The 12,141-nt window shown below is 42.1% G+C and overlaps 1 protein-coding gene across 3 annotated transcripts in view; it reads right to left on the bottom strand.

Moving 5' to 3' along the window:
* Positions 1-8,809, bottom strand: part of TMEM241 (transmembrane protein 241) — a 115,761-nt gene extending 106,952 nt beyond the window's left edge. For all 3 annotated transcript variants that reach the window (XR_001917184.1, XM_005697049.3, XM_005697050.3), the window contains exons 1-2: positions 8,648-8,809; positions 6,216-6,262 (exon numbers count right to left, since the gene is read on the bottom strand). Coding sequence is in view for 2 of the 3 variants with exons in the window: in XM_005697049.3 (XP_005697106.1) it covers positions 6,216-6,262; positions 8,648-8,719 (119 nt within the window). In the remaining variant the exon portion in view is untranslated. The remainder of the gene's footprint in view (positions 1-6,215; positions 6,263-8,647) is intronic.

The raw sequence follows: 12,141 nt of genomic DNA, 5'->3' as shown, positions 1-12,141 counted from the left end.
AGGGCCAAGGTGAATTTAAGAGTGCCACGGTCTCATGGCTCACCCCCACAGATGTGTTGACTGACAAATACATATATGTGAGCCTTCTTACAAATCTTTTCTACCACTTTCTCCTAACCATCACCCCAGCTCTAGACCTGCCTTCTCGACCTCCGCTATTCCCCTGAGTCCAGCTATACCATTCCCTGCTGACACTAACCATCTCCTCTTCTTATTCTAGACTTTTCCTGAACAATCTCACCCACAGCCAGCACATCTCCATGACCTTGCACTGGTAAGTCCCAAACCCCCCTTCTCACAGGACACAGCCATCCTGACACCTACCCCCAAGCTCCTGAGGATAAAACATAACCTGGAATTTCCCCTTCCCCATCCTGGCCATCCTCCTACTCTTCCTAATCAGCCAAACCAGAAACCTAGATGTCATCCTAGCCCTCCTCTGCCATCACCTCCCTCATCGACTTACAAAATCCTGTTGACTTTATCCCCATAACAGCTCTGAGACCTGAAGCCTTCCCTTCCATCACTCTGCCTAATTCAACCTCCCATCATTCCACATCTAGACCACAGCATCAGTTCCTTAACCGGTCCCCTTTCTCTCCAGGGTTGCCCTGTACTGTCCATTTTCCATGCTGCAGCCAAAGGGTTTGTTCTAAAATGCAAACCTAATTGTGCTCCTCACTTGTTTTAAGAACAGTTGATTCCTCCTGATGCCATAGGCAGCAGCTCTCAGACCCCTTGCTATGCCAACACACCTGGGGACATGAAGTTCTCAGGAGACACATTTCCTCAAGTGCAAAGTTCAGGTTGCGGGGTTGGGGGCACAGGTAACAAGATAAACACCGCAGAAAGCACAGCAAAACGCCAAATGAATGATGGGTATTATAGGGTCTTCCCTGGTGGCTCAGACAGTAAGGGAGCTGCCTGCAATGCTGGAGGCCCACGTTCAATCCCTAGGTCAGGAAGATCCCCTGGCGAAGGGAATAGCAATCCACTCCAGTATTCTTGCCTGGAGAATTCCATGGGACAGAGGAGGCTGGCTGGCTACAGTCCATGGGATTGCAGAGTCAGACATGACCGAGTGCCAAATGTGTGACAGGTACTATAGGCCCAACTTTATCCCATTCTGCAGTAACTGCTTTTACTCTATTTTTGCTGAGTCATTCATAAATTTCAAAACCTTATTTTTAGTTATGACTTGAGACACCTCACCTCCAGAGGTGATTACAACACATCCACGCGTTGGGACATGACAGTGGAGAACCCCTGGCCTAAAGGACAATGTCACACAAGCCTCCCAGGACCTGCAGTCGCCCTTCCCCAGGGTCAGCTCCTGTTCATCTGCCAGTGGCAGCCACATTCCAGCTACACTGAACTGGCCACAGCCTCAGCAATATGCCAGGTTATTTCACACTTCTTAGAGTCTGCACATGTGGTCCTCTTGACCCATAACGTCTTCCCATCTCCTCTGTGTTGGAGGACACCTGCCCATCCTATAAGATCCAGGTTTTATGTCTCCCTTGTGGAGCCTTCAATGACTCCACCAGGCAGCGTGGAAATACATGGGGTTGTGTCCTCCAACAGCTTGGTCTAGAGCAGTGGATCTCGATCGTGTGGATCTTCCCCCCAGGGGACACTTGGCAGTATCTGGAGACATATTTGGTTGTCACAGCTGGGTGTGGGGGAAGCATTGCTACTGCCATCTGATAAGTAGAAGCCAGGATGCTGCCAAACACCTTGTAACATGTTGGACAGCCTCTCAGAAGAGTTTACCAGATCAAAACATCAATAGCGCTGAGGCTGAGAAACCCTAGTGGGAAGTAAGCACATGAACTGGTAAATACAATAAGGTGTGTGATAAAGTCCTAAGGGGAACAGTACCAGGTAGCACAAAACAACCTAGCAGGGAGCAATTGATTTAGTCTAGGGAGCTGAGTAAGTTTTCCTGGAGAAAGTATTGGGTTGGCCAAAAACTTCATTCGGGTTTCCCATGCAACAGTACGAAAACCCAAATGGGCTTTTTGGCCAACCCAATAAATCTGAGCAGATGCGTGTTCAAAGCAGGAGGCCCAGAATGCACAATGGCTCACAGGTGAGAGAGTGGCTCCAGCAAAGCTTCTTGTTGTTGAACTGCTCAGTCGTGTCTAATTGTTATGCTACCCCATGGACTGTAACCGGCCAGGCTCCTCTGTCCATGGGATTTCCCAGGCAAGAATACTGGGCTGGGTTGCCCTTTCCCTCTCCAGGGGATCTTCTTGACCCAGGGACCAAACCTTCGTACCCGCATCGCCTACTTGGCAGGCAGATTCTTTACCACTGAGCCATGGGGGAAGCCCACAGAGGAGGAGGGTAAAAAGTAATTCAGGTGACAACAACATCCTCTCCCACCTAAATTCCCTAAGTCCCTCGACCTGGACAGAAGTGAAAGGACACTCAGGGTCAGAAAAGGAGAAAACAATATCCCAGCTTTATTGACCAAAACATACACAATCATGGATGATATCTTTTAAAGTTTTGCTATGAACTACTAAGGGAGAAACTTGACAGTGATTGCAAAGTTCACCCGAAACAACATATTGGTGATAACATGATAAAGAACAAAAAATTCGAAAGCATAAAACAGTAAGTGATGATAAATCTTCTCCCTTTCCCTGCCTGCTATCTGCACCATGTCCATCTTTCCCTATGGTAACCACTCTTACTAGGGGCTTCACCTTTTTAAGATTTTTTTTTTGATGTGGACTATTTTTAAAGTCTTTATTGAATTTGTTACAATAATATTTGTTACATAAAGTGGAGTCACCGGTGAAGACCCTATAATACCCATTATTCATTTGGCCTTTTGCTGTGCTTTCTGTGCTGGGAGGGGAGGGGTGTTTATTTTGTTTATGTTTTGGCCAGGAAGCATGTGGGGTCTTAGCCCCATGACCAGGGATCAAACCTGCACCCCCTGCATTGGAAGACAGAGGCCAACCACTGGACCACCGGAAGTCCTCTGATTTTTTTTGGGGGGGGGTGGGCCACACCATGCAGCTTTAAGATCTTAGTTTTCAGACCAGGGACCGAACACGGGGCCACAGCAGTGAAAGCACTGAATCCTAACCACTGGACCATCAGGGAATTCCCAATCTTTTTTTTTAAATGAGGAAAACATACACGCATTTCTAGAAGGTGGTAGTATACTACACTGTTTTGGACTTTCTCTTGTTCCCCATTAAATGGGGAACAAAATCTTGAAGGTCTCTCCTTTTCGATACACAAGAGTTTCCTTACTTCTTTTAAACGTTTGAATGGTATTCCATGAGGAATACAATATAATTTATTTAATTGATTCTATATAGATGAAAATTAGGCTGATTAAAAATGCTTGTCACCAATGGCTGCAATGTTTCACATGTATATCTCTGCACATATTTTGTTTAAATAAATGCAAGTAAATCTGTCGGGTAGATTCCCAGAAGTGGAATTGCTGGATTGAAGCATTCAAGCCATTGCCATATTGCTATATTTTACCAAAATGCCAATCACTGACATTGTGCCAATTATCAACAGTTTTCCACCTATAATCAATGTATGACAGCATGACAGTACCTGCTTTTTTTTTACTGTTTTGCTGTGGACCATTTTTAAAGTCTTTATTAAATCTGTTACAGTATTGATCCTATTTTTTCAGGTTTTGGCTTTTTGGCCAAGAGGCATGTGGGATCTTATCTCCCCAACCAGGGATCAAACCCACACCTCCTGCACAGGAAGGCAAAGTCTGAACCACTGGACCACCCGGGAAGTCCCTAGAGCACCTACCTGCTTTCTACATCCTCATCAACACTATATTATCACATTTTAAAATTTTACTTTCCAAATCTTGTTAGTAAAAATATATCTAAATACAGTATAAAATTATATTTTCTCATTAATGAAGAATAGCTTTTTATATGTTCAAGAGCCCTTTGTAGGCAGGACTTTTGTTTTTGAGGTAGAGATCCAGTTTTGCTGCACTGGGATCGTATAATTGCGACTCTTTGGGAAATAACTGATGCTTTATTCATGGTGAATACTCTATGGGCATTTTAAAAGGGGGCATAATCTCTATTTTCAAGATAGTCAGTCTGATATTTATTAATTGCACTATTTATGATTTTTTTTTCTAGTTTTTTTCTAGTTTGTCCAATTGATCCGTCATGGGAAAAAATAGCAGTAAGTTTGTCTCCTACTAGTAGTATGTTTCTATTTATCCCTGATATTCTTGCCATTTTTATTTGACAAAAGATGATGCTCTGTTGTTTGGTTGACAGATACTCATCCCTATTTCATTTGCACTTTGAACTCCATGCTCTAGCATTACAATGCGTCTTTTCATTTTGAACTGCATTGCTTAGCACTGTAACACATATTTCTTTGTTTACTTAATGATTTTTGTCCTGAATTCAACCTTGACTGATATTAAGATGTCTATCCCTGCTTTTCTGTATCCATTTGTAATACTTAAAAAAAAAAAACGGAAGAGGAGAATGAAGGATGGTGTGCTCTACCACATATTTAAATGCTATAATAATGAAAACAATTTAGCACTAGCCCCTTTTCATAAAAGCTGACAAATAAGCACTCAAAAACAGACCCTAGGAAAATGACCTCACATATGATATTAACAACCTAAAAGCAAAATGAAGGATTATATAACAAAATATAATAAATGGGGCTAGCATAAATAAAGAGCATGAGGAGGACAATGATTTCTTCACACTGAACCATACACTAAAACAAACAGATAATAATTAAGAATTGAAAAAAGTTTTAGTGACATATAGGTGAATATCTATATGATACAGTGATGAGAAGAATAAGCATATAAGCAACGGTGCACGCTAAGTCACTTCAGTCATGTCCGACCGAAATGTGACCCCATTGACTGTAGCCCACCAGGCTCCTCTGTCCATGGGATTTCCCAGGCAAGAATACTGGAGTGGGTTGCTATGCTCTCCTCCAGGGGAATCTTCCTGACCCAGGGATCAAACCTGCATCTCTATGTCTCCTGCATTGGCAGGCAGGTTCTTTACCACTAGTGCCACCTAGGAAGCCCCTAAAAGCAATGGTAGCTATCACAAAAGAAACAATCAATATAAAAATAAAATATTTTTTTTAAAAAGCTGGGGGGCGGGTGGTTAAGGTAAAAGAGGGAAATGTGAGCGCCAGAGCACTCCATGCTGTTGCTACAGTATCTACTCTATTGACCTGACTCTACAGCATTTTCTGTCTTCTTCCTAATAACAGCATCCCTCAGTTTACAAAACTACATTCTGGATTAATCTGTGTTTCTCTCTGCTGCTTCATTCCTATGTTCAAACAATGAATTGTCTATAATGTTACTTAAAAAGTCCAAATAATCAAAATAATTATAAACAAAATGAAATGGCAAAGAATAAATTAAAAAGGGACAGGAGGAGAAGGGGACAACCGAGGGTGAGATGGCTGGATGGCATCACTGACTCGATGGACGCGAGTCTGAGTGAACTCCGGGAGTTGGTGATGGACAGGGAGGCCTGGCATGCTGCAATTCATGGGGTCGCAAAGAGTCAGACATGACTGAGCGACTGAACTGAACTGAACTGAACTGAACTGAAAATAAAAGGATAAGAAACCAATACAATACTATAAAGCAATTATCCTTCAATTTAAAATAAATAAATCATAAAAATAAAAAGATAAAAGGCAAAAAAAAATTCACTGAAAAAAGAGATACAAGTGGATAACATAAGAAAACCATCCAACTTCATGAATAATCTAATAGTAAGACAAAGCAATGTGCTATTATTTTTTGCTCATGAAATTAGCAGAGAGAGGAAAAAAATGAGCCATACTTTGAGCACAACTCAAAATATCATAGAAACTTTCACACACAGGCTGGGTTACAATGTAAATTGATAAAACAATTCTGAAAAAGAAAATTTTAATATTCAAGCAGTCGACTAAAGAAGTTCATGTTCTTTAATCTAAATTTAGTCCAAAGAAATAGAAATTTGGCTGATTTGAATGCAAAAAAATGTCTGATAATATTGCTGTGTTTATACCCCTCAAAGGGGGCGCAATTTAAATGCCATTAACAGACGGACTAAATAAATTACAGTATGTCTATCTAATGGAAAATCTATGCAGTCATTAAAAAAATTTTAATGATGCTAGTTGGACATTTCCTACAAATGTATATAAAAGATACTCACCCTTGGAATAATGTAGGGTAGGTAAATTTCAAGACAGACAGGACATACTGAAAAACAAATATCAAATTAATGGACATTTTCAAATTATAGAGAATTGGTAGACCATATAATCAAGGAAAGCCTTACTAAAGAAACATAAATACACTCAAGTTTCAAAAAGGCCTTTTTTATCCCTCCCCAAAGAAATCACACAGTGGGGAAAAGCAATGACCTTCCAATTTATACCAAAGAGAGGGGCTAAGTGAAGTCAGACAGAGAGACAAGTATCATATGCTATCACTCATATATGGAATATATTTTTTTTAATGACGAACTTATAAAACAGAAACAGACTTACAGATATTGAAAAGAGAAACCTGTGGAAGAGGGATAAATCAGGGCTTGGGATTAACATACACATATATAGGAAAGAGACAACCATCAAGGACCTACTGTAGAGCACAGGGAACTCTTAGTATTCTATTCTTTTTTTCTATACGAAAAAAGCAGCTGGAAAACCATGAGCATACGTATAACTCAATGACTTCACTGTACAACTGAACCTAATACAACACTGTAAAACAACTATACTCCAGTAAAATTTTTAACAAGGGGGTGGGGGAGCTGCTTTCCCCAGGGTCACCAGAAGCCTGACACCTCTCAGCTGGGGATGGAACAAAGTGGGCCAGATACTGTGGACAGCTGATCCCTCTCAGCATTCCCAGACCTTGGAAGTACCATGCTATAACTGTGGCAACTCCAGAGTAAACTGGACAAAACCCTGGACACAGTCGGTTTTCTCAGAGTATCCACTTTATCTACTGTCCAGTTTACCTAAAAATTCACTGCCTTCTTTGCTTGTCATCCTATTCATTCTTTCCTTTGTTTTCTTTCCACTTTTGTTTGGTTGGCATTCTTGGGGTTTTTTTCCTAACTAATTCTGCTCAGGTATCTAACACGTTAGGTGTGTTTTTTTAAGTTTGTTTTTTCTTTTTTTTAAAGCCAATTCAACTAAGATCAACTTGTATTTCTATTATGTCTTTTAACCAAATTTACAGCACATTATGAACAGGAGAACTGTATTTTGTCTTTCTGGGTATCTTTGTCTACTTTTTCTATGATGGAACACTTTAAGAATTTTTTAAAAGCCTAAAGACCATTAAATGGCTTTAAGCAAGGACTCCACTGATTCGTCACATGATCTGAAAAGTGCAATAGCCTGGTGTCATGCAAGTTTACATTTCTGTTTTTCCCCCCCATGGATTAATCAACCTGTAATTCCCCTTGTATGAATTCCTAAATATCACAGGTGTAGTTACCTGCCTGTGCTCTGGTGTATGTATCCTAGAGACGGACCTTCATTCTTCTTTGAAGCCTATTTACTCACGTTGAGTCAATATGTTCCTCTCCACTTTCCTCTGATATTTTATTTGTAACATTGAGACAAGGGAAGGATTATGTTAGCATCTGGACCATGTCTTCCATCATCCTGAACAACCTTCATGAAGACAATAAACGCTCATTCATTGCTATTTGCTAGTAGTTCTTTTCCAGAGAAAGAGGGTTTTTGGTTTGCTTTTTTTTTTTTGTCCCCCAAAGGGGAGTGGAAAGAGAGTAGCAGAGACTCTACAGTGGGGAAAGGTGGTCCTGAGCCCCCTATCATCACTTTGGCTTGGCGTCTACCCCAGAATCCAGGACAAGGGGTGATATCCCACACTAGCTCACAGGGATCTAACATTTCTCTACATGGTACCAAACCCAAGGCTCCCTCCTAACAAAACAAAAACATAGTACCACTGATTTTCTGACTTTTCATCAATAGGGTTTTATGACATTAAACAAAATTAAATTTACGTTTTATTTTTTAATAATTTCATGAAAAACTCTCCAATATATTCGAAATGCCTGGGGTGGAGCCACAAGAAAAATAGGTTTGAGAATCAATGGTGTGAGGCAGAGATGGAGATGGACTGATATCTTCTATTTAAAGGCTTCTGGAACCTTGGTGGTTCTGGGGCAGGGGTATGTTTAGAAGAGAGAGCAAAATGTGCGTGATTTCTTCTCCTACTCTTCCTCCTACTAGAGGGAACAGGGGCCAACAGCTTTTCCCTTCCCGAAAAAGTAGTCCACATATCCAAAGATGAGGTTCCTGGGAATTCACCAGTCAAAAATCCAGTTTCCCACATATCCAAAGATGAGGTTCCTGGGAATTCACCAGTCAAAAATCCAGTTTCCCAGTAGATGTAAAGGACGTACTACAGCACGAGAAACGAGGACAGTACCGCCCAACAAATCTTACTTCTAAAAGAGCATCGTGCAGAATTGTTTTCTTCTCCATCACTATCAGGAACAAATCAGATAAAAATCGGGAGGCAGTATTTGGTCCACACACGGTCTGGGGACTCAGATCCCCCACGGGCAATCATCACCACCCCGCACCCGCCCCTCCTCACCTTGTTCGTGAGGTAAGCAGCCAGGTAGCAGGTACAAAACGTGAGACCGACCAGACACTTCCTCATGCACATCTGTTAATTTGCGCCCCTTCCCAGGGACACCCCCAGAAGCCCCACTGCCGCCACCAGAGCCGGGCCACAGCCCTTGCTGCCCGCCACGTGGCTGCGAGCTCCGCCAATGGGCGCAGCGACCGCCCCCGTGCCTGCCTCTTAAAGGGGCAGCGCCTCCTCAAGAACTCCCAGCCTCGCGGTGGGCGGGGCCGGCTCTCCAGGATGTGGAGGGAGGAGTAAGGTTCACTAGGGCTGTGACCACCTGTAGAGCAAGAGCGGGTAGTCCTTGTAAAAAGGTAGAAAATGGTATAAGAGGGGAGAAAAGCAGCTGACAGAACAATTCACAACAGTCTATTAGCACTGAAAGAAAAATGTTCAGAGCTAGCCCACTGAATCGTGAGCAAACTAAATGAAAAGAAATCCACTTAGATATATTTACATATTAAAATTCATTTTTATTGTATTAAAAATATCAACATATAATTTGCTATATAACCATTTTTAAGTGTATCGTAGTGTTAATTACATGCACATTGTTGTGCAACAGATTTCTAGAACTTTTGCATCCTGCTAAACTGAAACTCTACACCCAGGAAACAATTTTCTCCAACCCCTCCCTGCTCCTCCCCCCCACAACCCCCCCTCCCGGTCCCCTGGGAATGGGAACTACCATTCTATTTTCTTTCTACTGCTGGGATACCTTATCTGAATGCAATCAAGAATATATATTTTATTAAAAATTATTCTCTTTATCTTTTTTCTTTATCTTTTATAGTCAGAACATTCAGTTCAGTTGTGTCCAACTCGTTATATCAATTTAAAAAATAATTGTGCAGTAAAGGGAACAAAACAAAATATTTGTTGTTAGAAAATGGCAACCAGCAATTCCCTAGCAGTCCCGTGGTTTGGACTCCAGGCTTTCAATGCCAATGGCCCAGGTTCAGTCCCTGCTGGGGGAACTAAGATCCCACAAGTCACACAGTGCAGTCAAAAAAAGAAAGAAGGAAAATGGCAATGGGTTGCATAGGGCTCAAAAATCACTGTGTCCCAATTAAACCTAACCAACCTCTAACACCCCACTCTAGAAAACTTAGGAAAATTCTGTCATCACTAAACATATAATAGACTTTCCTACCCTTATACCTAGTTTTATGCTGTTCATTCCAGCTAAACTAGCTTTATAGCTTCTCTCCAAATTGGTTGTCTAATTTGGTAGCACCTCCTCCATGCAGCCTTTCCAGATTTCTCCAACAAGCAAAGAAACCTGAAACATTCACTGTCTATAGCTTCATGTGGCAATTAATCATGCAATCTTTTGAGACAGAAGTGTTGTACTGTCATTCAACATTGTTATGTGAATATGTTATCTCTCCAACTATATCTCATAGTTTTCTTCTTCTCCCACAGGACTTTAGCAATGTTGTAAGTAGTTATTGAATATTTGTTGATTGCTTGAATTTACTTTCAAAATTGACAACTAATTTCAATAATAAAGAGTAAGGAATTTTAATTCTGTTCCCTTTAGAGACTGAAGAATCTACTGACTCTATGTGCTTACTGCTAAGTCACTTCAGTCGTGTCCGACTCTGTGCGACCCCATAGACGGCAGCCCTCCAGGCTCCCCGGTCCCTGGGAGTCTCCAGGCAAGAACACTGGAGTGGGTTGCCATTTCCTTCTCCAATGCATGAAAGTGAAAAGTGAAAGTGAAGTCGCTCAGTCGTATCCGATTCTTAGCGACCCCATGGACTGTAGCCTACCAGGCTCCTCCGTCCATGGGATTGTCCAGGCAAGAGTACTGGAGTAGGGTGCCATGTGCTTAGGGAGTACAATTCTAGACTAGCTCATCTCAGCTGAGCACCAGTGAGTTTATCAGCAGAGATGACAGGAGTAAAAACTGAAACTAAACCTTTTAAACATTGTACTTATTCCACTTCACAGCAAAATGCCCATTATCCCAATTCAAGAACTCACTCATTTAATAATATAGGACTAAACAACAACAACAAAAAAAGTAACATGCAACAACATGCTGTTGTTGGTAAACCACATTTGTCCTATTAATAATATTTGTAAATGTAAGTTGTAAATATTGTAAATTTCCATCCTCCCTTTTAAGGAGCACATAGTTGATGGCATCAAGTATATACCTTAACTTGAGACACAACCATTATGATTGTTAACTCACAAACTCTGTTCTAACCTGGAATTCCAACTCAGGATAAAGAAACTTCCCTTGTCCCCACAGCCTGCCCTCTCTCTTCCCTGTCTGAAGTAAAGCCTGAGTGTCCTCTGAGACTATTCATTTCTGTCTGGTGTGCAAGGCAGGGGAGCCAGCTGGCAAGCCTTGCTTTGTCCAGCGCATCTACCAAAACGTGACTCCTGCTATAAGGCTGTCCTCTGACATCTCTGCCTGTCCCTAAGATTCCGCAGCAGAGCATCTACCGACCTTTCTGGGTTACAGTCTGAACATTTTCTGAAGACCAGCACCTACTTACACTCTTCCATTCCACCCCAAGCCCTGCCGTCTTGCTGGGTAATTTCAAGGTCCACGTGGATCACCCATCTAACATCCTGGCATTTTACCCTGCTCCCTTAAGCTTCCTGACCTCGTCCTCACCATTGTTTCACTGTGGTTTCCTCTGATCTGAGAATAGCCAGTATCTGCTTTACCCCTAAAACACTTAAACGATTCATTCACACACTCTTACTCTGAGGTAAAGTGTAACCATTTCAAAGTGTAAAATTCAGTGGCAATGTACAGATTCACAATACTGTCCAACTATCAACGATAACAAGTTCCAAAACTGCTTCATCACCCAAAAGAAAACCCTTTACCCCTTAACCAATCACTCCTCGTTTGCCTCCTCCCTACACTGTTCCCTGGCAACTACCAGTTTGATTTCTGTCTTCATAGATTTACTTATTCCGGATTTTTCCGGTCACGCTATGAAACGCTGAGCCAAAACGTTTATTACGCAGTCTTATTTTTGCTCCATGTTACATAACACATTTTACAAAATTTCACACTCCTCGCCCCGCCTCCTACCGACAACTGTAATAAAAACAAAACCCGACCGTTTCCTTCTATCTCTCTTCTGTAAACCTGACATTTTCTGTCTCCCATCTCATCCCAGTTTAGAATCCACCCGGGGAAATAATGAATGAACAGAGAGTCTGTTCTGCTTGTTTTACAGTCCACGAACTCTGATTCCGTTTAACTGGATCCAGCTGCCCTCTCGCGCAGCCAAAGAAGTGGTTCAGGGTCACCGTAGAGCCTGGCCAGAGGAAGCCACACCCGGCAGCTGCCCTGCTAGGAAAGGGCGACAGTGACCACCAGCCTCCGGCCAGAGCAGCGACCGGAAGTGCGATCCTCTAGGGCGGAGAAAGGTGACCTAACGCGGAGCCCCGGTAGGTGGCCAATCGGAAGCGAGCGTACCGGCGTA

This window comes from Capra hircus, chromosome 24, assembly GCF_001704415.2.
Source record: "Capra hircus breed San Clemente chromosome 24, ASM170441v1, whole genome shotgun sequence".
Taxonomy (NCBI): Eukaryota; Metazoa; Chordata; class Mammalia; order Artiodactyla; family Bovidae; genus Capra; species Capra hircus.
The sequence above is the reverse complement of the archived record's forward strand: the minus strand, read 5'-3'. Positions and strand labels throughout refer to the sequence as shown.